Source organism: Siphateles boraxobius, unplaced genomic scaffold, assembly GCF_051911475.1.
Source record: "Siphateles boraxobius isolate OS27281-9 unplaced genomic scaffold, OSU_SipBor_1 22, whole genome shotgun sequence".
NCBI classification, from domain to species: Eukaryota; Metazoa; Chordata; class Actinopteri; order Cypriniformes; family Leuciscidae; genus Siphateles; species Siphateles boraxobius.
This window is the reverse complement of record NW_027508833.1, coordinates 29,056,722-29,082,453: the sequence shown is the minus strand read 5'-3', so window position 1 is coordinate 29,082,453 and position 25,732 is coordinate 29,056,722. Positions and strand designations below refer to the sequence as shown.

At 36.4% G+C, this 25,732-nt stretch overlaps 2 protein-coding genes across 2 annotated transcripts; both read right to left on the bottom strand.

The window, feature by feature from the left end:
• Window positions 1–325: 325 nt before the first annotated feature.
• Window positions 326–19,493, bottom strand: slc18a2 (solute carrier family 18 member 2). Its single transcript, XM_077239495.1, has 16 exons — window positions 19,154–19,493; window positions 18,716–18,887; window positions 17,112–17,448; window positions 16,502–16,560; window positions 16,224–16,307; window positions 15,504–15,596; window positions 14,705–14,794; window positions 14,476–14,519; window positions 11,801–11,861; window positions 11,200–11,295; window positions 10,422–10,500; window positions 7,748–7,799; window positions 6,975–7,038; window positions 5,914–6,033; window positions 5,660–5,793; window positions 326–3,503 (listed from the first exon to the last, which is right to left on the bottom strand). The coding sequence occupies exons 2-16, from the start codon at window positions 18,846–18,848 to the stop codon at window positions 3,399–3,401; spliced, it is 1,551 nt and encodes a 516-aa protein (XP_077095610.1). The 5' UTR covers window positions 18,849–18,887; window positions 19,154–19,493; the 3' UTR covers window positions 326–3,398.
• A 953-nt stretch (window positions 19,494–20,446) lies between these two features.
• kcnk18 (potassium channel, subfamily K, member 18) lies at window positions 20,447–24,525 on the bottom strand. The gene is made up of 3 exons (XM_077239494.1): window positions 24,244–24,525; window positions 23,880–23,999; window positions 20,447–21,672 (listed from the first exon to the last, which is right to left on the bottom strand). The coding sequence occupies exons 1-3, from the start codon at window positions 24,464–24,466 to the stop codon at window positions 20,843–20,845; spliced, it is 1,173 nt and encodes a 390-aa protein (XP_077095609.1). The 5' UTR covers window positions 24,467–24,525; the 3' UTR covers window positions 20,447–20,842.
• Between the last annotated feature and the right edge of the window lie 1,207 nt (window positions 24,526–25,732).

Sequence of the window (25,732 nt, the reverse complement as noted above, 5' to 3'; positions counted from 1 at the left end):
TAACATTAGCCATTATTAAGACGGTTGGGAGCAGGTGGCATTCTGTTAGTCGGTGGACCCGTTAACAAGATTGCCACGCTGCAGAATCGATGACAGGAAATAACACTTTTAAACCTTGGGCCTATTGAGTAAAGCAACACATCTTTTTAAATCAATAGACCATATTAAAGTTCGATTTGATTGGATAACACAGTCTTGAATTGCTATTCTAGCAGGTTCTCTTTTAATGCCAGTATTATATAAACTAAAATGATTTGTCAATCATGTAAACTCTGATTTGTTTGCAAAGTAGTGAAGATCATTTGGGGAAAACAAACATGACATCTTTTTAAACATTTATTTTCTGTTGCAGTCACACACACATTACCTTCAGAGCTCTAAAGCTGATGTAAAACCTAACCACCAGACCAAACACTGCATATAAAACCATCAACTCAACCTCCAAGTTGATATAAACACAAACAGGACATACCAGTCTGAAGGCACACACTGACATTGGCACATACACTAATTTCTGGTAAAAATAATCAAAATAAATGACATAATACTCCTAACCTTTACGGGGTAAACACGTTAAAAAAATTACATAGAGGGTAAAGAACACTGCAACAACTCAGTAACCTGACAAACATTGGCAGCACACTAACCAATCTGATTAAACCTGTGTAGACACCTCTCATTTGTGTTTGATTTTGAACATCTGAGCTTGTTTTAGATCATAGTGGAATCAACCTGTGCAGTGTCTCGGGCGAATTTTACTGCAATGACAGCAGACTGGAAGCAGGGCAGCGTTCCTCACATCAACACAAACAACCTCCATTTGTGCAGATACTTAAAGTTGAGCTAACATGATTTTTCTCGAAGGCTGCTTCTGGTCGCAACTGTTGCGTTAAACTGATTGTGGCTCCAGAGGAAAACATGATTTCATTTTCCTGTGGGCAATAAAAGAACACGTCTCCCTCAGTACATAGATGCCAAAGAAAATAAAGGAGGGTCAAGGGGTATTGAAGACTTATTTCCTCGCTATTTTACGGGTACGAGTCAGATCATTTTTCGCAAAAGCCAACCTGTTTAGCCCACATGAAAATCCCTGTTATAATCTAATTGATTATAACATCAAGAAAATATGCTAATTACACATATTTTCAATATTAGACTATCCTGTGATGTATCTTGTTAGCATTTGAAGAATAGAGTCCTTGGATATGGTTTCTGAATTGGGTCAAAATCCCATTTAGCTAAACTTAACATTAAATGGTGTTTTGCAGCAGGTTGTCTAATTTTAAGGCATAGAATGCATTTTTATTTAAAAAAATAAAAAAAACATTGACCTGCACAAAACTATGGAAGCTTGTTTCGCCACAGAATAAAAAAAATGTGAAAGATAATTGCGACTTTTTTTCTCATAAATTGCAATTCTGGCTTTATTTCTCAGAATTGAGATATAAAGTCAGAATTACGAGATATAAAGTCCGAATTGCGAGATATAAACTCAAAATTGCGTGTTATAAAGTCAGAATTGCGAGATATGAACTCAAAATTGCGTGTTATAAAGTCAGAATTGCGAGATATAAAATCACAATCGCGAGAAATAAACCCGCAATTCTGACTTTTTTTCTTGCAATTGCAAGATTATATCTTGCAATTTTTACATCTTTTCTCAGAATTGTGAGATATAAAATTTGCAATTGCAAGTTATAGAGTCCAATTCTAAGGAAAAAGACTCAGAATTGCGAGTTTATCTCACAATTCTGACTTTAAAGCGCAATTCCTTTATATCACGCAATTCTGACTTTAACACAATTGCGACTTGATATCATGCAATTCTGACATTTTAACTCGCAATTGCGACTGTCACGCAATTCAAAGATAAAAAGTCAGAATTGCGAGATGTAAACTCGCAATTGTGAGGAAAAAAAGTCCGAATTTTGAAATAAAATGGAGCAATTACCTTTTTTATTTTTTGTTCTGTGGCGGAAACAAACAAACCTCCATACGAACCTCTGATTGGACAATTAATAAATATTTATACTCTTGATAAAACCCCATTAGTTTTGTTATGCTTCAAGCATTTAAGATTTAAGGAGCTCAAAAGGCCATGTTTCATTTCACAGCCAGTTTAGTTCTTTAAAAGAAGATCGATAACAAATTTGCTAGAAGCAAAAAATAAATAAATAAATAAATTGAAAAAACTGGAACTGGAAAAAAAGATATGAAAAGTCAAAAATGTCTGTGGGAAAGAGCAATAGAGCAATATTGAGGCATTCTTCACAAATGAACATATTAGCATTCCAGCACATTCAAAGGACTTACTAAAATATATAAATATACATATATACTATATACACTTTAAAAGCAAAATATAATCAAAAGTACCTAAAGTACCTGGATGCTTTACAGCAATAATCTACTTTTCTTTATTTAACTAAAATGAAACAGCTTGTCACCATGTGTAATCAAAATGTAACTGTGGCAAATTTTTGATAGTACAGTATATAATTTTCAGCGACATCACGCAAGTCACACAAACAGAATGTGACAGTAGGACTGGTTGACATTCTGCTTGATTATCTGATGCTGTCAGACCTTTTGCTTTTTCACAAAAATAAAGGACTGCGTATATTTTTAAATGTGTTAAGCTTACGCTAACTCAAATGCAAGATAACAGTAAAATCTCAGTTTGCCCTCTCAAACGTCTAAATGAAAACAACAGCAATGCAATCAAATAATGTACCAGATTTGCAGCAATCGATACCAAACGTAAAAATTCAATTGGCCTAAAATGTCCTGTAGCTGTTCTCTATAATATATGTAGTTTGAACTGATTATGATATGAATGGCAACATTTTAAGGCCCATTTCAAGGTTTATCTGACTTAAATGCACCTTCACTAACGTTTATGCCTATGAAAAGACTTCAACAGGACCGATAGATACACTTTCCTACCACCACAAGCAAACAATAAATATCCAATACATATCTGTCCATTAAGTTATAATGAATGAATCTTTCATTGTTAATCTTCTCAACTGCCCTTTCTGACTTTTGAATTAGAAAATATGAGCATTGTGTCGAATAAAAGTGTAGTTAATATTTCCCTTTGTCCTCCTCTCTGGAATCCCGCGTTTTGAATCGAATACAAGTGTTATCCATTTCAATAAGGCTGTTGGTCAGATATTTTACCTCTCCCACATTGAGAACAAACAGCGACAGGAACAATTTTGGTTTGCTTCAGAATAACATGACCATCACAACCACAGGACAGCATGGGACAGATATGGGACATTCTTACAAATCAGCATTGTGGGTTTCTTTAAAGTCTGTTGTTTTCCTCTTTCATACAACAAAATAGATACTCTGGGTGACATACATGGCTGAGGGTTTTGAACTGATGAGGCCTATTCAGGGCTCTCAGGATCAAAATCGTCGCCCATTTGGTAGCTGGAGCCCTGGGTGGAGTAGGAACGGGTCTTCATTGAGCAGTTGGAGTCCATTAGAATGGCCTGAAAAAAACAGATATAAGAAACATCACCTCACAGCCTAGTATCTAGAGTGATCTTACTCTACATACAAACAAAGCAAATATACTGTGGGTTTTATACTGCAATTATATATGCAGGAGACAATGTCGAGAAATTGGAGAAACACTCTCGAATGTTGATTACAGATTTGTGTGCACAAAAGACCAGAAACAAGATGCATAAAGTTGTATAATGTAAAATTATAAAAATGTTTTACTTTCCAGTGCTAATAATCCACTGTACACCTGCAGTTATGAAGGACCAGGACATTTTACAGGACAACTAAATAGTAAAGTATTTAACAACATAAACATAACATTACGGTCTCCATCAACGATACTATTATTTATTATCCGATACAACCACTTGTGCATGACATCATCAATTGTGGGTGGGGCTCGTCTCATTCGCAATATGCGCCTGATAGTGAGCGATGGTGGGTTTATTGCACTGTGATTGAATGAAGCTTTGATAAAGAGTGCGTAAGCACAGAGGTGTACAGATCTGGCTTGTGTGTGTGTGCGCAAGTTAGTGCTCTTCAAGAGCAGTGTAGTGCTCCTCTTGAGAGAGAAAGACCATGACGCTTGGCTTTGATCACGCAGCATTTGAGGGCAAACGCACGAGTTTGTTCGGATCAGCATCACTCTTTGATCTTAGCTTAAGGGCAGTTTTTATTTGTATCTATTATGTAACATAATTTCCTGTTGCAGTCATATTCTATCAGGTCAGTGACTTGAAGTTAGGGATGAAATCAAAAGGAAAGCATATGTGAATGCCAGATAGAGAGTGAAATTATGATTATTATTTGGAATAAGTGAATATCAGAGATTATTTGAGAAAACCCAAATTAACCTTATCAAAGATTGCACTTGCTTGTACTTGTTTTCATACGATACATTATTTATAAAGTTCTTTTTTTATTATATAAGCTGCCACTGAAACAGTTGGACTGTATTCACCAGAATCTACTAATAAATGCAGTATAATGTTTGTTTTAGCTTATCTTAGAAACCCACCAAAACTGCCCATGTGTTAAAGGCAACATCGATGCTTTTTACTTGAATGCATTGTCCTGTTTTCTAAATTATTCATTGGTGCACGGTAATGTTTGTCTTTGTATTATTTCAACGAAATATAATAACTTGCTCTTCTTATGAAATTACTTGCTGTTTTTCTGACTTTTTTAGTATGTTGGCTATTTAGTATTAAAGGGTAGGCTAACTAAAAAAAGGGTAACCCTAAAACAAGGGGAACCCTAAAACAACTTTTTTAGTTAATGATCTGTAAGACTGGGGCTTTACTAATGCTGTTCATTGATTCAAGAATTTTTTTTGACATTTGGGTATAAAGTGTTTTAATTCTACAATATATAGTGTAAAAATGTTTGAGTGCTGCCCTCTTCAGGTTGAACGGTGGCTACTGCAGTGGAATTTTCCTATTGGATGTTGTGGTAAGCAGGCACCAGCTCACCAGCCCTTGCCCTTGCCTACAGAGAGAGGCGGGTCTCAGGTGCACGCCCACACTCCGCTGGGCTCTGCCCACTTTTCCAGCATTTTTCAAATATTGCCAGTGGGTGGAGTCAGGCTCTGACCAGGGGTTGAGTTATGCTTCGGTTTGCAGGAAGAGACCCTAATTATGCTACCGTGTTAGTGTGGGGCTATTTTGAGCCTTGATAGTGGTATTAAATAGCGATTTTTATTTTTACATATTCGATGCCACATACACTATATAAGATAATCTGTGGTTAAATTAAAACTAACGTTAAAACTGGGTTAATTCAATTATCATGAAAACGCATCCCAGAGAACGGTCGACTCGGTACCCATGTGTTATTTAGCCCTAGGTTCACAATTGTCCTTTAACAAACATGCATTTGTTGTGGCTCCATTCTATAACAGCCATAATCTGATAATTTCCTTTATGATAAAATTCAATCCCTACATTTTTTCTCATTGAATATCCTGTTTCACTTTAAAATATGTTACAATTTGGGAGTAAATGGGTTGCAAATTGAAATTTACTTGGAAATATGGAAACGGAAAATAAGCGTATCGGCTATAACACTGCTTAAATATTTGCGTTTAAAAGTGAGCAGATTGTAATGTTGAATTGATGAATGACATATAGTGGGGTCTGACCATCTTTTCCTCATTGGCAGGAGGATTTCGCAGGAAGTAACAGAGAGGAGCAAATAGGATGTCTATAACACCAATGATGGTCATGAGCCAGGGGAAGCCAATGCTCCGCGCAATCGCTCCGCCTGCGGATGGACCTACACAACAGACACAAGTGTTAAATTCCAAGTTGAAATTAAAATGAATTAATGAAAACTATTGTAATCATTTATGATGGATTGAACATAATTAAAATTAATTTTAATTTGGTTTATTACCTAAAGCGAACCCCATGCAGAAGGCAACATCAGCAATGGCGTAGACACTACCGTACACAGACACGTGCCTCAGATCTACTAGATAACCCATGATAGGCATCATCGAAGAGTCCACCATACCTGCAGACAACAAGATATAGAGTATTTGTTCTATTATGTAAAGTGCCTTGAGAAGCTGCTTTAAAGGCGCTATATAACAATAAAGTTATTATTATAATTATTATTTCTTACAGTGGGCCTGATGTAAACAGAAATTACTTCTATTTTGCATTTTCAGAATAAAATACCAATTTTCATTGCAAATTATACAGTATTATCAGCATAACCATTTTTGAATCTCGGCTTTTCAATGTAGTTGTGATATTTTAAATAAAGTAAAAATTTAAAAGGAGAAACACCACTAAGTAAGTTATATTAACACAGTTCAATAATAGAGAAAATGTTACACCCACCTGGAGGGCAAAACAAGGCTTTTCCTTCATTGCCCACTAGTCATTTTTACCAGGTTTGTACTTAGCAATTATGCAGTTAGACAGTGATATTAAAAGACCAAATTCAATATACATATTTTGGATGATGAATACTATGTACAGGCAAGCATGAACACAGAGTATAATCACAAAGCAGTTTGTCATTAAGCATTTTTCCATAGAAAACCATTATAAAGAAAACATTTAACCATTTAGCTAATTGCACTCATATTCTAAGCTCATCTGCTCACCTGTTTATAGAATGCATTATAAATGACGTGTATACTGAATTTGAGCTTTTAATATCACTGTTGTAGTTCATTAAGGCACTTAAAGTGTTTTTCACATGAAGTGTTTTAGATTGTCACGCTGCAGCAGGTGCTGTATATGGATCACAACAAGCACCCAAAACTTGCGTTTTGTTTACATATTTTTTATTTTTATTATTCTGAGAAGTGATCTAAATATTTGTGGCTTGAAACAGACGGAAAATTGACCGGGCCGGTACTACAGTTCTATGGATGTTTTGCCGTCCAGGTCTCAGTGCCTGTCACGTGACTGAAAATTATGAATACTTGTATTAAGACTCACCTATTGCGAACCCAACTCCAAAGTTAGGCACAATGAGTCCGTATATGTCTTTTGCAAAAGGCACCTGCAAGACAATTAGAAGAGCTCAATACAGGGCATATCGTATATTTCTTTAACGTATTATTGATTATGTGAAAACACCAAATACAGTAAAACTTTATGAGAGAATATGATCATTGTGTCCATAGCTGATGTTTCTAAGAGTGACACAAGGTATACATCTTGCTTTGGAAACACTGGACCCGAAGCCTGTATATGCACTATAAATGATGCCTCATCCGCATCATTCTTAATTGTTTTGTATTGTTTTTTACATTTATATATCTGTACTGTTTTGTCTCTTTGGACCTTTGTGCCTAGAATAAAGTTGAAAGAAAGAAGATAGAGCATCAGAACAGGGTTTCTATCCTTTTTTTTAACCCTGATATTTTTTTCCATTAACAAAACTCCAAATGTGTACTTGACTCTTATCTGAACTTATTTTCCAGACTAATTTGATAAACATCTATAAGAGAACAGACTGTCTTCCTGCTAAGCAGGATGTGTCCAGGGCAAAGAAAGTCAAAGCTCTAATTTCAAAATTTCTAATTTCCAGCCCTCAACAAAGCTAGTGGGCAACAAAATGTTTTAAGCCTCTGTAATCCACAACAGAATGCATTATAGAATTTTTAACGCTGTTAAAAATACAGAAAGATAGGGAGTTGAAATATTCATAAGTGTTGTGTGTTCTCTGAGAAAAGTTAATCTTGATATGGATTTAGAGAAGAACTTACACAGAGAATACTGACTCCAACCAGCAGCATCCCTATAAGTGAGCACAACCATCTAAAGAGAGAGAGAGAGAGAGAGAGAGAGAGAGAGAGAGAGAGAGAGAGAGAGAGAGAGAGAGAGAGAGAGAGAGAGAGAGAGAGAGAGAGAGACTGTAAGAAAGATAGTTTGTTTGACCCTTTATGGCTGATGGAAGTGACCAAAGCAGTTTAAATTAAAAATATATATATACACCAATGTTCGAAATTTACAGTAAATCCATTTTATAATGTGACAAAAGATTTCTGTTTCAAATAAATGCTGTTTTTTCTGAACATTCTATTCATCAAAGCATCCTGTAAAAAATGTATCGCGTCTCCACATAAATATAAAGCAGCACAGCTATTTTCAACATTAATAACTGTTTCTTGAGTACCAAATCAGAATATTATTGTAGAATGTCTTCTGGAGGATCATGTGACACTGAAGACTGGAGAAAGGATGCAGAAAATTCAGCTTTGCATCACAAGAATACATTACATTTTTAATATATATTTAAATAGAAAATAATAATTTTTAAATTGCAATATTATTTCTCAATATTACTGTTCTAACTGAATTTTTGATCAAATAAATGAATAACAATTCTTTCAAAAACATTTTTAAAAAACGGTAACACTTTAAAATAATGTTCATTAGTTAATGTATTAACTAACATGAACTAACAATGAGCAATACATTTGTTGCAGTATTTAAATCCAGTATAAAAATCCAGTGGTTCATTGTTTGTTCATGTTAGTTCACAGTGCGTTAACTAATGTTAACAAATACAACCTTTGATTTTAACCCGTTTAATCCCACCGGTCACAATTGTGACCGCATCTTTTTTCTTATTTCTGGAAGCTCTGAAAACGTTGTTATTGACTTTGGGCAAGAAATTCAACTTTTAAATGACAAAATAGATTGTCTTGATTAAAATCTATTAATGTCATGTGACTAGTGTGAAAGGTCACATGACCAGATCAGTTACTTCCTGCTTGCACATCTAGAAGAAGATGTCTTCCTCAAACTACTACAAAAAGTAGTATGTAAAACATCTTAATTAACAGATAGAACTATCATATTTTGTACATATATTCTTTAAAGGGTCTACTGCTGATATATTTTGAAAATTATACTCCTGCATATATATTTTGCTCGTAAGACTTGTAAATCTGTTTACGGTCACAATTGTGACCGGTAGTATAACACAGTACTTCAATTGAAAAAAAGGTATTGGCTGGTATTGGCAGGTATTGGCAATCCTACACTGAACATATGCAACACCTGTGAGGGGGATGGATGATCTTGACAAAGGAGAAGTGCTCACTAACACAGATTTAGACAGGTTTGCGAACAATATTTGAGAGAAATAGGCCTTTTGTGTACATAGAAATGGTCTTAGATCTTTGAGTTCAGCTCATGAAAAATGGGGGCAAAAACAAATGTGCTGCGTTTATAATTTTGTTCAGTGTAGTTATCAGTATTCCAGAAACTTTCAATGTGTTGGACCTTCTAGACGTACGTGACACAACCCCCCTCCCCCCAATTGAAAGTGACTGAGATAGTGATGGCTCAGATAGGGAGTACCATGGGTGAAACGGCCCATTTGCCAAGTAGACTATTGAATGGCGATGCAGAGGTGAACTATCTGGAGGATTAGGCAGATGTTCATGAGAACCAATTGGTGTGCCCCACACATGACCACAAACAACCCTTTCTAGAATTTACGGCCCATCTTCAGTGCACTGAATGAGTGCACACACATCTCCCTGAAACTGGCCTAGGACAGGGCCCAAGTGAAGTCATGGTCTAGCCTATAGGGGTCTAGCCCGAACAAGCAGAAGTTCCTCCAGGGTGTAACTTTGTACATAACAACCTTTTCACCTCACTAAGCCTCCTTCATGAAATGACAAAACGAGGTATTGGATGTCTTGGAATGAATTGTGTCAATAGGTCTAATTGAAGAATTTGTATGAATTCTGACTATGGTGTTTCCCACCGGTCACTATTGTGACCGAGTATAAAACCTAATATTTCACTAACTTAACCAACATAAAATCAAAAAAGGCATAATGTTTGAGTGTTAGGGAGGTCTAAGGAGTAAAAATTATGTACTTATGTTGCAAGAAAAAATTTGGGATTAAACGGGTTAATAATGTATTAGTAAATGTTGAAATTAACATTAAGTAAGATTAATAAATGCTGTAGAAGTATTGTTCATTCTTAGTTCATGTTCATTAACTAATGAACCTTATTGTAAAGTGTTACCAATAAATCTTACTTGAACGGTAATATATGTATATATATATATATATATATATATACATTTATATAATTTTAATTAAAAATTTTAGCAAGAAATATTTATGACAATAATTTTCTCAATTCAGTCGCCATTGGCAGGTTTGACAGTTAATTTCGGACCCTGCAGACAAGACACATGTCACCTCTTTTAAGTTCTTATGGTTCAAAATAAGCATTATGTATGCAATAAATAAACAAACAGTATGATGGGACTGATGCTTAAAAACACAAATACAAAACCTGGTGACAGAAACTCATTTAGAGCTGTTTCAAAACAGAGGAAGCCGATAGCAGAGCGGAGGAAGATAAGGAAAGAGAAGTAGGGGAAAAAAAACATTAATTTCCCTCTCCTACCTCCCCATTTTGTGAGCCAAAACGGCAAAGATGTTGGTCCCTATTAGATATGAGATGCTGGCTGGCACAAATGCAACCCCTAAATGGAGAGAGGAGAGAAAGAGACAGAGGGGAGAGCTCAGATAAGACGACACAATATCAGTTTGATCTCAAAGCTGCTGTTCGTCTCACAGAAGCTGTTATGAATCGGCTCCTCTCATTCTCCCGCTCCTTCTCTTTCATTAGCTTTCTTGCTTTTCCTTCGCCTGCCAATGACACCTCAATATCCTGCCAGACCAAAGACACTCCCTTGCCAGCCCTCACTCTCCCTGGTTCTCTGCTTTCCTTTCTCTCTTTTTCTTTCTCTTTGTTATCTGTCAAATCTTCGTAAACAACATGAAAACCATGGAGAAACCCAGAAGACGCTTACTGTTTAAATTGTATTTTACAGTCTGGAGTGTGAAGGGTTCTATGAGGGTTCTATAATCTATAAGATTACATTTTTAAAATATAATCAAAATAAAATATATTTTTCTGTTTTTCTAATTTTTTCTAAATAACCACTTGGACATGTTTCTTGATATTCACTCCCTTTAGCTTGTGCCCTGCTAACTTAATATCAATGCACTAATACATAAAACATAATTTGGCTTTACTTGCTGTTGCTCTCTCTTTGTCCATCTTTCATTGTAAATTATGACCTATTTTCCATCTAGCCAAGAGTGACAATTTCTTTGGACGGTCAGGAATTGAAAAAAATGTGTAAGTGTGTACATTAACAAGAGGCAGATTCTCCAACCTAGCTGCCATTTCCTAGGACACATCGTCTCCATCATCCAGATGGGCAGAGCCGGCTCCAGCATAGCAATGGCCATGTTAGCAAAACAAATGGAACCTGAAAAAGAAAATGAGGAGGGTAAGTGGATTCATCCTCTGAAGAATTCTCTCTTTCTGTCCCCCCTTCGTCAGAGCCCATTCTTATCCTTTCTCAGATATAATAAACAGCATCATCTTGCCCCTGCACTCAGGCCACTGTAATTGGAGAAGAGGGGAGGCAGAGACAAACACAGATGTGTTTCTTGACCACTTCACTCTCTCTCTCTTTCTCTCTCTCTCTCTCTCACACACACACACACACACACACACACACACACACACACACACACACACACACACACACACACACACACACACACACACACACACACACACACACACACACACACACTTGACACTTTCTTATGCTTTTCTAACAGAAAGATGACCCTCTTTATTGTGTTACAGCCCCTAAAGCACAACCAGTGTCACACATAGGAATGCAAGCATAAAGTGTTGTTTATGCATAGACACTAAGGTTTAACAGTAGGAATTAACCATTTATTTGTGTTTACTGGCCTGACCTGCTGCGATGAGGATGTATGGATCCTTCATGAGGGTAAATAGTGCAGTTCCTTTTTGGTTCTGGTAAAAATACATAAAAACAAATATATTTTCATTAAAAAACAGTTTTTGAAAATTACAAAGAAATTTCCCTGAACATCAATGTTTCAATGGAAAACACCCATGGGGGAAAACAAATAGAGTCAACGTCAAACGTTCTGGTTTACATAGTCCCCCATTTATTCCTATGGGGAAAATCAAAAGACATGTTCCATAGATTTTTGCTATCCTGTATCTAAATTGCAGAATACCACACAAAACTTCCTAAAATGTTTTATTTCATTAAAGCCAAGTATGTTTAACAATCCATGCCTAAGGTCAGGCGCTTTTTTTAATAAAGGGATGTACTTCAGTGCATATAATGTCATTTGAGAAATATCACCCTAGTCACCGCAGCGGTTCCAATGGAAATGGGCTACTTGAGATCACACAAAACAATATATAATTCCGTATACGCAGTCTGTTCCCTTTATGACACCTCTAAGCGATTAGTGAAAAGATCACAAACAAATTTGTGAGTGACAAAATATACCAGCCTTAACTCTCCATATTGATGTGGGAATTGTGGCATCTCTGGTGGAAAAGCCTAGGCTACATTTACTGAAGGGAGTGAAAGATTTCAGAAATAACTTTCAATCTCTAGCTATGACTGTTTTGTCAAAAGAAAAATGAGGCTTATCAGTTAGACATTTCTTTTCAACATGTAGATGACGTGTATAAAAGATGAGGTGTATAATTTTCTTCAATTTTAAACAATGTTAGCTTCTTTCATCACAGCATAATTCATAGAGAGAATGAGTAAACTATTTGTAGGTTGATTTGAAAATTGCTTTCTTTGTTTAAGCATCCTAACAGTTACACTGGTTAAACCATTGGCATGAATTTGGTGGCAGACATTACTATTTGTTTGTTCAACCAATGGCAGATGGGGACTGTTAGGCAAACTATTTGAAAACAATCAGTCATTATGATATTAGTGACACAATTCAGCTTTAAATGTGACAAAATATTTAGGATATTTCTATCATAACAGTGATTTGGAAGAAATGTCCGTAGTGACTTTTCCGGAGCAGACACCAGGCAACGACTGACAAGTACTCCCCTCATTAAATCAGCACTTCTTTACTCCACTTCAGTGCACATACTGCTCCTCTGTGGACATGTCATTCCACTCAAAACACCCTGTCAGATTCAGTTGTACTGCCCTGCCAATGATCTCATTAATGATCACAGGCCCCAAACAATTAGTTGTCAGTCACTGCTATTCTTCCCCACAATCCTGTTGGATATTGACACTCGAGGGGGCTACTGGTTTAATGATCTGTCTTATAACTATCACCTGATGTCCAAGCATTATTGATTTGATTGATTATTTGAGATGACAGGTCCATCACCTTCTGGCCGTAACTGTGCTATGATGACAAAAGCAGCTGACCTTTTAACAAATGTCACTCAGATGTTTTGAAAATATAAACATTATGTCACATAATTGACCATGTGAGAGCTTTTCTTTGTCAGTGTATATTAAATTAGTTGAGAGCCTGCAGAAGGACGTTTGTGCTCTAATCTTTTTGTTCTTTTCCAGAGCAAAATGTGTAGCTTCACTTGACTTGATTACTCTTTTACATCACTAACTGACAGATGTTACATAGCAACATTTGCCTTTAGTTTTCTGTTTAAGCTTATTTATTGCTGAAAAACAATGGGTTAAATTCTTCATTCCTCATGAAAGAAATATGACAAAAAAAACAGATCACCCAAAGAAAAGTAGTATCACACACACACACGCACGCACGCACGCACGCACGCACGCACGCACGCACGCACGCACGCACGCACACACACACACACACACACACACACACACACACACACACACACACACTGTCTGTAGGGGCACTTGGGGTCTCCGTAGTAACTGATACCCATCAACACCACTGATCAAAGTCAGACATGCTTTGATTGGATCAGCCACTCCGTTGTACAATTCCCATTACTGTGACGCAAACCAAGGCACACATACACATTACTCCTAATACACCAACCCTCTACACACATTGCTATCAACATGCAGTACAATCTACACAGACATACACTGTAATCCATATAATCCATGATATTGAGGTTTAGAAATACCCATTGCAAATCATTTCAGTCCTGTTACCGATTAGACTAGAGCAATCACAGTACGAAATACACATTATCCCCAAAGCTTCTCCCATTTTGTGCCCACAAGAGGAATAACATGTAAAGATTCAGTGGGCATCTTTTTGAGGTTACATTCCCCATTAAGGTTATAAACATCAGCACTTATAAAACTGAGCCCAAGTCATGATTAATAAATAGGCTGTGGTGATCTATTACTAAGTAGGTCTCTTGCTCCTGATATTAGCCCAATAAAAGACATTTTGAATCCCAAAATATCAATGTTTTAACAGTGGAGTTTTAAATTCAAGTATTGACACCTAAGCACACATTCTTAATTTTTTCTCCCACAAATCCTTCCAAATGTAGAGCTTGACCTTTAGGTGATTGTTTACCTAATACTATACAGTACATCACTGCTTAACCCTCAAAAACTAGAGTTGAAAAACAGAAGGTTAGATCAGATCAGGAGAGAAGGTACTGTTCTCACCTCAGGTTCAACTTTGGAAGGTTGAAGCACAAATAGCTGCAGAGCTGCTCATGAAAATAAGGGGAAAACGCACACGTCAGATAAGAAGCAAATACTGTTGAGCATCAGAAACTCGTCTACAATGAGTTTCTGTCACCAGCATTTAATTGTAGCTTCAATAACATGAAGGTTTGCGACTGATTCCGTCATTCCAATTGTTTTGAAATGTTGGAGAGATTGATTCACTCACCTCCATCAAGCAATGCCAGCACTGCCAGGATAAGAAAAGGAGCCGTCTTATCGACAAACTCATACATGACACTGCCAAACGGAGGGCCAACTACACAACATACACACATATACAGTATATATTAGTCAAGATCAATGGCTCACAGACTGCAAGCACTGCACTTGGTCACAAACTTAGAATCTTTACTTTGAAAACTTTGACGTTGCCAGTATGCTTTGAATATCAGATGCCACAAATCCAATACTAATTGCTCTGCAGAACAGGTTACATAATCAAGGTTAGCAAACCAGAGTAAGAAAAAATTAAGTGTTCTGCGGGAACATTTTGAGTCTGAACCATCTACATGAATAAACTTTTATAGGTTTTAATAAAAATTATTGTGCTCCCTTTTTTCTGTTGCACTACACTTGATTATGGTACAGTATGTGCGCACTTTAATGATGACAAATTTAATCACAGTTTTGCTCTTATCCAGTGGATCAAATACATTTTTAGTGCTTTACTTGCCATTATGAATAAAACAGTGATCTATCAAGGATTAAACATCCTGTAACAGTGGTTAAAGTATGACACCATTAACAGGAAGCACCAGGTTCAGGCCCCACTCAGGGCATTTCTTCTGACCACTGCTCCTTTAAAGAGGGCACTTAAAGTTAACTCCCAATTTTTAACTCAGAGGCACTTAATGCATAACCCCCAACTTAACATCTCTCTTTTTTTCTCTGTACAGTCTCCAGTGGTACAGTACATGTGCAAACCAAGTATTTCAGTATATGGATCCTAAACATACAGTACACACCCAAAACTCCCATGGCTAGTCCTCCCAGAGCAATTCCTATAGCATTTCCTCTTTCCTCATCATCTGTGTAAACGCTTGCCAGCATCCCCATACCTGCATAACAACAAATAAAAAGTTACAGAGGGTAAAGATCAGCCACAGAGGGTAAAATGTCCTGTAGCTTACTTCAAGAGAGATTGAAACTTAAAGAGATTTTATCAACAACAACAAAAATATACATATTGATGTCTATTTATAGTAGTATTTTTGTGCAATAAAATATTTTTTATTTCTTTTGCTGTTTCACATTTTTCTGCCAGTAAATGCTCATTTTGGGTGTAAGTTTTGAGTTCTGTGTTTAGACTTTTTTTAAAAGATTGAGGCAAAATTGATTCCTCATGATGTCAGCCCTTTAAATTCATAAAATAAACTCAATAAATTATGATCCATATAATTGAAAGACCTAATCAGGAGTTGCAAGAGTCGGTTATGGTGTAATCTAGACCAAGGCTGTACACATCTTTCAATGGAAGCGGGGTCCATTCTACACCAGCACCTGAACACCATTAACATTAACAGTGGCTTTGTGCATGCAGAGTTCTGAGAACATCAAAGTCAAATGAAATTAAGTGCAGTCAGGTTTACAAATTGTGCGCTAAATAAGGTATCACAAGACATTACATTGTAGCTTTTGACAGCATCCTTTTGAAATCTAATGTAACGTTGCACAGAATATGTTACCTGCGACAGAAGAACAGGAAGAGCCGACACCTTGTAGAGATCTGGCCAAAAACAGCAACGTATAGCTCGAGGAAAACGCAAACACTTCACACAGTAAAACACAGACATAAGAAAGAGGAAAAGAAAAATTTATTATGGAAATATAGCACACCAGATTTAAAATCATGCATTGCATAAATATATGTATAAATATAAATCGATCGTCTCCACCCTTTTCATAAAGACACTTAGATGTGAGATTGATGTTAAAAACAAGACTAGAAATTGTATGTACTCACTGAGGGTAGAAGCAAACATGATGCAGAAACCAGCAAACATTGGGATCTGGTATCCTATTCTGCAATTACAGATAAGAAATGACATTTTAAAATATTTTAACTTTTTTTTACAACAAACATTGAACTTGAAGTGAGGAAGTGAGCTGTGTTACATATTGCAGAGCTGGCATCTCTCATAAGTAAAATTAAGATGTAATTATCTTATCTTATAAATAATGTTTAGTTTTTTTTCCCATGTTTTGCCTCTGCTTCACATCTTTTGAGTCAATTTAACATGTTGTGTATCACTAATAGTGTTGTACATTGCTACAAAATATTACGGCTGACTGATCCCAGGAGTTTGCAAAGCTCTAGTGGGATCTTGTCAATGCAGCGGTGCTGAATTAAACTGGACTGGCCAAATCTGAGCATGTGGAGGGGTGACAGGGCATGCACGAGTGATCACACAACTGCTGGTCGCTGAACAGCGGCAGAAAAAAAATTGCACTGCAATATTCGCTTTACTTACACTCCATTTACACTCACTGCACACATAAATCTCATGCTCCTTTTGAAAGAAATGCTATTTGCTGTACTTTCAAAGTTAAATGTGTGTTTTGCCATAACACACCTGTTAGTCAGGGGCCCTATGAAGGGGTTAGTGATTAGCTGTACTGTTGCTTTAGAGGCAAACAACAGACCCACTCTCACATTCTCGTTCAGAAGCTGGTCATCTGCTTTGGGGCAGTCTGATCCATTTTGAGGGGGTGTCCCAAAAGTAGGGGCCGGGGTCATTGGGCCAGCACTGCTCATCTGCGGGGTAAAGCCTGTCAGGCGTGTTGTGTTATCGTACAAAGACACAATGCTCTGGAAGGTGCCAGATGGGGAAAGAGGGGACATGGAGTTATTCCGGACCACCTGAGCGGCCTCATCATCCACGGTGTACAGGTAGCTTGGAATAATAGGCACTACAGAGAGAAAAGATAATAGATAATAATAACCATATAAGACAGATATTAAACCGATTGACATTACCGATTTGTTTAAACATGGTCTTAAAATATATCCTATAATACTGTTGAGGTTTCACAGTAGCCTAAGTAATCCAACTTTGTTGTGCTCTTAAAAACATAATAGTCAGGAAACTACTAATAAGTTTTAGACAGCTTGAAACGCTGTTTACCAACGATATAGATAAGCTACCATTTGCCTGGAAAAGTGAAGTGCAACGATTTATCTAACTGTGTTAGACCACATTTGACCTTTCCGGTGGGTCCGTTAAATGCGTTTGACATTATCCTGTGTAAATAAATAACCCACAGGGACACCGTGTGCGATAACGCTCGAAAGACTCTTCATTCAACACTTGTGTCAACGAGCGACAGGTTCAGTTTTCGCCTGGTTCCATCTGTATACACAAACATCATATTCAACGTTCCCGTTTCTTGGCTCGCGGCCGTGAGAACAAACACAGACAGTTTAGCGCGCGTCACTGTCACATTTAATGAGAGAGCGCGCGCGGATGGAGCACTGGCAGCGCTCGAGGACATGATACCTTAATTCAGATCAACTGCTGCCACTGATGCAGCCGACAATTTACACTTTACAAGGGGAACGTTTAGTATAGATGAACGCATTTTATTTTCTATCATTATTAGCGTATTGGCAGATTAACTTTTGATACATTTTTTTCAAGCAAATAAAGTTTTTGAAATAATTTAAACAAAAAAATAATTTAAATTAGTACTGCAAAATTGCTTTTAAAATGATTTATTAAAGAAATAAAAAATGTATTTATTTATTTAAGAAGACCCACCCTAATTTATAGAGAAATAACTGATATTACGGCGTTATTTTATTTCTATTATTTCTATCCACTGAGAATTATGAGTTGGTTTTGCCCAGTTATCCATTTTGACAAAAAAAGAAAAAAGAAAGAAAGAAAAACAAGTGCATTATTTAACATTTGTAGCCAAAACGTTTCGTTTGAATTCACAATTTTACAATGTATAATTTTATAATAACAATGCAGTATCAAATTAAATTGTAAGGCCCGTGAATATAGCCTTTTACAGATATTTTTTATTAATTGTGTCAGTAGACTAATAAGCCTATGTGATCATATATTTCATCACAATAAGCAGCGTTTTCCTATAGTGGACCAGTGAGGGATGTTGACTTTGCATCATATGTGTGCCTTCACATGTAACAGGTGTGAGCAACAGTAGCACTTACCGACCACCGTCAACAGCATGTTGTCCAACAGCAAAGCAATGAAAACGATGAACAGAATCAGCCTCCGAGACTGCCTTTCTTCTCTTAGCCATGTTAATAAACTAAAATCTCTAAGAGCATCAAATAATCCCATTTTTATGAAATCCAATTGCCAGAGAGCGAGCCAGAGATCCTGCAACCGCAAGAAAACGACTGTCAAAAATCATCAAAAACATAGAAAAATAGGCTGTTTAGTGATACTGTGAAGATGTAAATTCAGGGGATGATTCCTAATATGGGAGAAATATGCAAATATCAAAGTAAAAATAAAACACGTTAAAAAATTATGCAGCTTTCTGAAAACAATAAACTACCAACATTGTTTTCTTTCTTTGTCATTCTTTTTCTAAGTCTAAATATTGTAATGAATAATACATTCAGTATGGTTTTAATCCTTACCTTATAAGCACATTTGCATTGAGCTTTGCAGTCAGATCCCGGGTGAAAGGCACGCTGGATGGATGCTTTAGTTAGTTGCTCGACTGCTGTTTGACGTCACGCTGTTTCACAGAGAACTCAAATGGGGGTGTGCTGCTGTGCCACGGACGAATAACCCGTCACACAAAAAGAAGAAAGGCGGGACCACTTTTTTTAGTCTATTATAACTTCTACTTAATTTCATATCAACATAGCCTATGCTTGAAATCTTTTGAAAGTTCTATAGTTCTTTAAACAAGTGGCGTTCACCGCAGATCTGGACGTCATGGGTTGAGCTTGACCTAGTCCAGCACCTCTGTGTGAATCTAATGGGTAGAGAGGGACATTTAGACTCTGTATGGACAGAGTTAGGGTGGGGTTGGACCTTCTAGCTCCACCTAATACGCCCAAATTACATCCAGAGAGTATAGGAGCTGGACTTCAAGGCTATATTATGTTGATATTAATATGAGGCAAGAAGTCCCCACGGTCGTATATGTGCTTTAAGATTGCAATGATGTTGATTTAGCCAGCTTAGGAAATTATTTACAGAAGGAAATTTGCAAACAGTTGATGAGTTTAACATTAGAATCGATCGGATATCAAGTTGTTTCCACGCATTTGGGTGAAAATAGCAGCCTTCTCTTCTTTCAACAGTTTAACAACAGCGTCATCTTGTGGCGTAGGATGATATGGGATATTTTACATTTGTATTTGAAAGATGTTTTTATCTAAATTGTCTTACATAGGAAAGGTGTATTTTCTATGATCACATGTGTTGATAGGACACATGATTGCTCAAACTAGCAATACCAAGAGTTCGATTCTTAAGGAATGCACAAACTGATCACATTTGTACCTTGAATACAATGCATATCATTTTGGATAAAAGCATCAGCCAAATGCATACATGTAAATGTGTTTCTTGCGTATACATCCTTTGACTTTGGTACAGTTAGCACCAGCTGAGGAAAATCACATCCTTTATTATGCTTCAAGAGAGATGGATACAGATAGCTATAGCCCTATTTTTGCAAACAGTAATAGCAACTCATTAAATGGCCCAGAAAGATTATTTTTTTCTCTTGGTTTCAATGTGACTGATAAGATTAAATCTCACAGGCGATGTATTACATATGCTAAATCATTAATTTACTAGATTTTGTATTAGTAAATTGATTAATTATAGAGAAAGGTGATGCATTGATCAGAGGTGAAACATGTTACATTCTTCATTATTTGACATTAAATAAACAAACAAACACTATATCATCATTTTTTTGTCAGATATATTATGAATAGCCATATAGGGTTATAAATGTCAGGAATAAATGGATTTGCTAAGTGTCTTACAAGTGCATTTCTGATAAGTTACATATCTAAACAAAAAATAAACAATGTCTCATGCAATTTTCCTAATAATACGAAGTGACACTTAGAGGTCAGTCTCATCTTTTGGCTCAAACAGTAAACAGGAGTGCATTAATCATTCTGAGCCTATTTCTTCTATACTTGTTTATCACCGTTTTATACTGCAACACGACTGTGGTCCATTTCCCCTTCAACCCACTATATCAAACTGGCAGTGAAAGACATCTTGTACTGAGAGTGGTTATGCTTTCCTGAAGTAATTTCATGTGCCATTAGCAAAGCCACAACAACCCACTGCCTTCAGTTACTGTTTAGGTCTTTGTGTATTCCAATCTTGCCCATACTAAGAAACTTTATGCACCGCCTGTAACAGCTGATAATTTGTGATTGGCCAAGTTTGAAGGCCATACTCATGATGGCCATGCCCATGATAATGAACAAAAAGGTAACCATGAAGTACTTTGGGTGTTCAGGCTCAATATCACCAAAGCCAATTGTGGTCAAGGTGATGAAGGTAAAGTAAAAGGCATCAAAGGGGTTCATCTGTGTTTCCCAGCATCTCAAAATTTGACTGAAGACCACCATGTATGAGAACACCACCAGCAAGATGACCAACAGAGGGACGTTAAAGCGATCCATCTTCTCTCCGATGCCGGTGAATAACTTGGAGCTGTTTATTGGGGAATCCATACGGTCAAGGTCTGGGCATGAGAAGGATTTTGTCATAGAGTCCTTGACCCTAAAGCTCTCCTTAACAATGATGCGGTCAAAGGCCTCTTTGTTGTTACATTGTAAGGATGTGCGTCTGAAGGAAGACTGGGTTCTTACCACATGCTGAATGTTCATTGTCTCATGCACCACAACATGGTTGAACATATAGGTGCTGTCAGTATCAGCACCTTGCACTTGTTGGGGAGGTGATGACTTTTCATGCCTTTGAAGGCTCCTTGGGCAATGTGCCATACATTGGCTGAAGAACAGGCTGAGGCGAGTGTACGCTTTAGAGAGGAGAACAGCTAAGATATCGCCCACATCTGAGATGACCAGCAGCATAAGAGGGATGCCCACCATCGCATACAGGATACAAGCCACCTTCCCTTCATGGGTCACTGGATAGATTCGCCCATAACCTGTTACACAAGAAAACAGAGCAGGACTGAGAGTTAGAAATTGTTTTTCTTCTATAATTTCACTCATTAGACAACACGTTTCAGTACTGCCACCTGAAGAAGGTCTTCAGTGCATGAGTAATGCAATTTCAATGGAAAGCAAAGGAACAGCTCTGTACATACAACAACAAATAATAGTAATTATTATATTTTTTAGTTCATTATTAGTATCATTGATAATAATATAATTAATATTATTATTATAATTGATAATATTAACTGTTATTACTATTAGTGTTTTATTATTAATATTAATTTTGCATTTAGTAAAATTACATAATTTTAATTAGTAATTATTTTTATTATTAGATTATTAATTAGGCTACATTATTATTATTTTTTAAATAATGTGATGGCCTAAAAAGAGGTTTAGATATGGCAATAAATTAGTTAAGATTTTAAAGAGTTATTTTCAGTATGTTACATGATTGCTATATTTTATTCTATCAAAATTTTCTATGAAAAAAAAGTAAACTACTGTTGTTTAAGTTCCTCTGCATGCAGTCACATAAATCCCTCTTCAAAGCAGGAACAAACAGTGTGTACACCTCTTTCACAAAATTACACTATTTGGAAACTCAATAGTTCAATAACCATATATGTTTTGCTGTCCCTTTTTGTCCAAGTATCAAAGCCAAATAAGCCAATTCAAACCAATTGAAAATATTAAGTTGTTCAACCTGGAAAAGCATTTGTAATCATTTTATCAGAGGACAAATAGGCCTTATTGTCGCAGTTAACATCCCCACCCTTTTTCATCAGAACAAGTGTCAGAGCTGCTGATGTACAAAAAGAGTAAGACAGAGAAAGATAAATGAACCCACTGAACTCATCAGTCTCCGCTGCTTCAAAAAACCAATATTCATTAAGGTTAGCTGCTGAGATAACCAAAGATACGCCCTTCCTAAATAACATAATGGACCACAGCAACAGACTGCTACATTTGGCACTTTTGCATAATGCTTTTCTGCCAGATGTCCTGAAAGATAGAGGTTTACGTTTAATTCACATCTGAGCTGTGGTTAGCTGTGATTTACAATTAGGGTTGAAAGGGAGAGAGATTTCTTCCACAGTTGTGAGTTTAACAACAAAAATGTGCCAATGATAGATAAAAAAAAGGTGCATTTGATTCTGTATAATAAATTAGATTTTACATAATGATTTATTGGAAATGGTTTCACTTGTTTTGGATTAGCCTGTAAATCATTTGTGCGTAATGCAGAACTTTTCCCCATATTGCTTGAAAAGTTTCTGAAACTTGTGTTTCCCATCTATGGTCTCTCTTATTTTTTTCCTCAATAACATGCATCCTATGCATGAGTTACACTTACTGTACGGTGGCTACATGTCATTCCTACATTTAATAACTTACATAACAATTTAAAACTGAATTATATATTCATATTTGTGTTTAAAATCCAATCCATAATGGGATGGTGAGATCTTGACCATAAATTTCAATGCTCGTCTGGCAGTCTAAGTGCATAATGGCAGAGGACCATAAATAACCTAATTATACAAAAACCTAATGCATGATCTACATCATTTATGTTTTTTGTCTATTGCATGAACACTGCACCACATGCAAAATATATTTTTATTGTCTTAGACCCTCCACCATAGGGGTCTCATCCAATTTACAGTGTTAAATTTACAATCACTGATTTTAATGGATATGGAAACACATTTCTTAATGAAAAGAGCAAAAAGTAAAGCGTAATCCTTAACACATGCAGTAACAAAATTAATTTATGAATTTCAAATGTTCCCACACTGTAAAAAAAGTTGCTTCGTTAAATTTTTAAGTATACAGTAATCATATTGGATATTTAAGTCATTTCAGCTGAAAAAATATTTTAATCTTGTAGCTATGACTTGTAAAACAAAATTGAAAATTAATGAGTTAAAGCAATGTAAAAACATTTATTGTTATAACTTTTTGATCATATAATTCATTTAGGAAAATAACAATTTTCTTTTCTGGCGACACCTGTTTTCCATGGTTAGGCTGGTTACTGTGGGCAACAGAGCATGTTGTGTGTGTTGGAAAGAGATACAGCCAAAGGTCAGAACTTCTCATGCCAATATCAAACTCAATGGTGCATTAAATCTTGGAAAACTTTACAAACTTTGTGTCCCAGAAAAGTCCCAGAAAAAGAACTACTCACCTACAGTAGTAAACACAGTACAGCAGAAGAAAAGAGAACTATAGAAGTTCCATTCCTGCCTCTTGTCATCATTGAATTCCTTCAAAATATTTCTTATCGACTCTTCCCGTGTTGAGGAATCTAATTCATAAAATTAAATGAAACGAGAAAAGAAGTTAATCTTGAACTTAAAATAATACCTTAAAATGAATACAATATTTAAAAAAGTAATCGCCTGGCCTATATTTACATTGCAAGTGTGTAGGCTATTATTCACATTTTATTATATCATCTTTCATCAAAATACAAATTTAAAAAACAAAAACTACAGCCTACATATAGGCTGAAATAAGTTAAAAATATATCATTTCTATAAGCGAAAGACCTGAGTGATTCTGCACTGTCTCCAACACTTTGCGCACCAGTGCATCCATCTGTTCCGAGTAATTGTAAGTGCCCTTCTCAATTTGTTGAAAGATCTGCGCTCCTAAAACCGCATATAAAATGAGTGATAAAATTAGGAAAACGTGAGGAAACAAACGCCAAAACTGTCTCGCGCATCTCCCTTTTGGGTCTGAGTTTAGTTCCTCTTCCACCTCCACGGACATGTCTCTCAGTCATTTAGAGACGCGGTAATGGCTGAGCCTGAGATGAATCTATCCTCTCATGGCAGTGTAATGAGGAGCAGATCACCACCCCGCTGCGAAAGAAACCACAAACTTAAACTGATTCAAGCTAAACTGTTCAACCGTGTTTAATAGCTCAAACAATGACCTCACGACTGTATGCTCAAAAACATGGCTCGTTCAACTTTTTTAACCTTGATAGCCTCACAATGCAGATTTAACAAGAGACAACAAGCATGGGCTATTTTTGCTTGGAGGAGCAATGGGAGCGACAGGTGGGGATGGGTGCAATTGCCTGGATGCCAGGGCTCCACGAAACGTGTTTTGTCCACAAGAACATATGTGTAAACATTGTTTCGGGGTTACCAGTTGTGAAGTGATGTGTAAATCTATATTTTCGTGTTGCATATAACAGTAAGCTAGGCTACCTGTGTTTTGGGGAATTGCTCACTGTAAACAACGCTAACCAAAGCTAACAACTTTTACTGTATTATTTAGCATTGTGCATATGTAAGCTACATTAGTTTGAAATAAACATTGGCTATAGGCAATAATTTAATGAATGAATCAATTTCCACTCATAGCTATATATTCAAATATATGGAAAAAATAAATACATTTGTTGGCTTATAAAAATATTAAAATGCTTGTCATCATTATTTAGCTAGCTGTATACAGATAGTGACCAGTACAGTTTTTGTTCTCAGTGTCTTAGCATTAGGTGTGGCCTTTTAACAGTATCTTGACGTGTCTGAATTATTTATGACTATGCTGCCATACTCTTATCAAATGCACTTGACTCTTATGCATTTTCAGTGTTTCGCCTAGCTGGGTTGTATGAAAACGTCACCGGATAATAAAGATGCACTTGGGTCACTTATAGCTAATTTACCCGCATGTGATGCTCTTGAGGGGAAGTGGCATCATTCGGCATGTATACAAGACTAAACACATAATATGGACACCTCAGCTCTCACTTTCACTTCACATCAAACTAATTCTTAAAACAAAAGCAGTGTAGAAGACAGAACCAATATGAAGAAAACCATGCTACTGTATATCTTTGTATATACCTGGCTTTGGAAGCATGTCAGAAGCTTTGAAAGCTTATTTGTCTAGTTGATGTTCTAATTGAGTAAATATTTATGCAGAAAGTCATGTGTTTGCCACCTACAAATTCTAGATCAGCTACTGGACAAATGCCTCCCTTGTATTAATTGTTCAGGCTGGTTTTGGTTGTGTGGGGAT

Bases quoted from the DNA above. Each gene is read 5' to 3' on its own strand.
- slc18a2 (XM_077239495.1), bottom strand. From the start codon at position 18,848: ATGGGATTATTTGATGCTCTTAGAGATTTTAGTTTATTAACATGGCTA. The intron at 11,296-11,800 runs GTCAGGCCAGTA...TTTCTTTTTCAG, and splicing joins ATACATCCTCATCGCAGCAG to GTTCCATTTGTTTTGCTAAC. The intron at 3,504-5,659 runs GTCAGACCCCAC...TGTTTTTTTCAG, and splicing joins CTGCCAATGAGGAAAAGATG to GCCATTCTAATGGACTCCAA.
- kcnk18 (XM_077239494.1), bottom strand. From the start codon at position 24,466: ATGTCCGTGGAGGTGGAAGAGGAACTAAACTCAGACCCAAAAGGGAGA. The intron at 24,000-24,243 runs GTCTTTCGCTTA...TTTATGAATTAG, and splicing joins GACAGTGCAGAATCACTCAG to ATTCCTCAACACGGGAAGAG. The intron at 21,673-23,879 runs GTGAGTAGTTCT...CTTGTGTAACAG, and splicing joins TACTGTGTTTACTACTGTAG to GTTATGGGCGAATCTATCCA.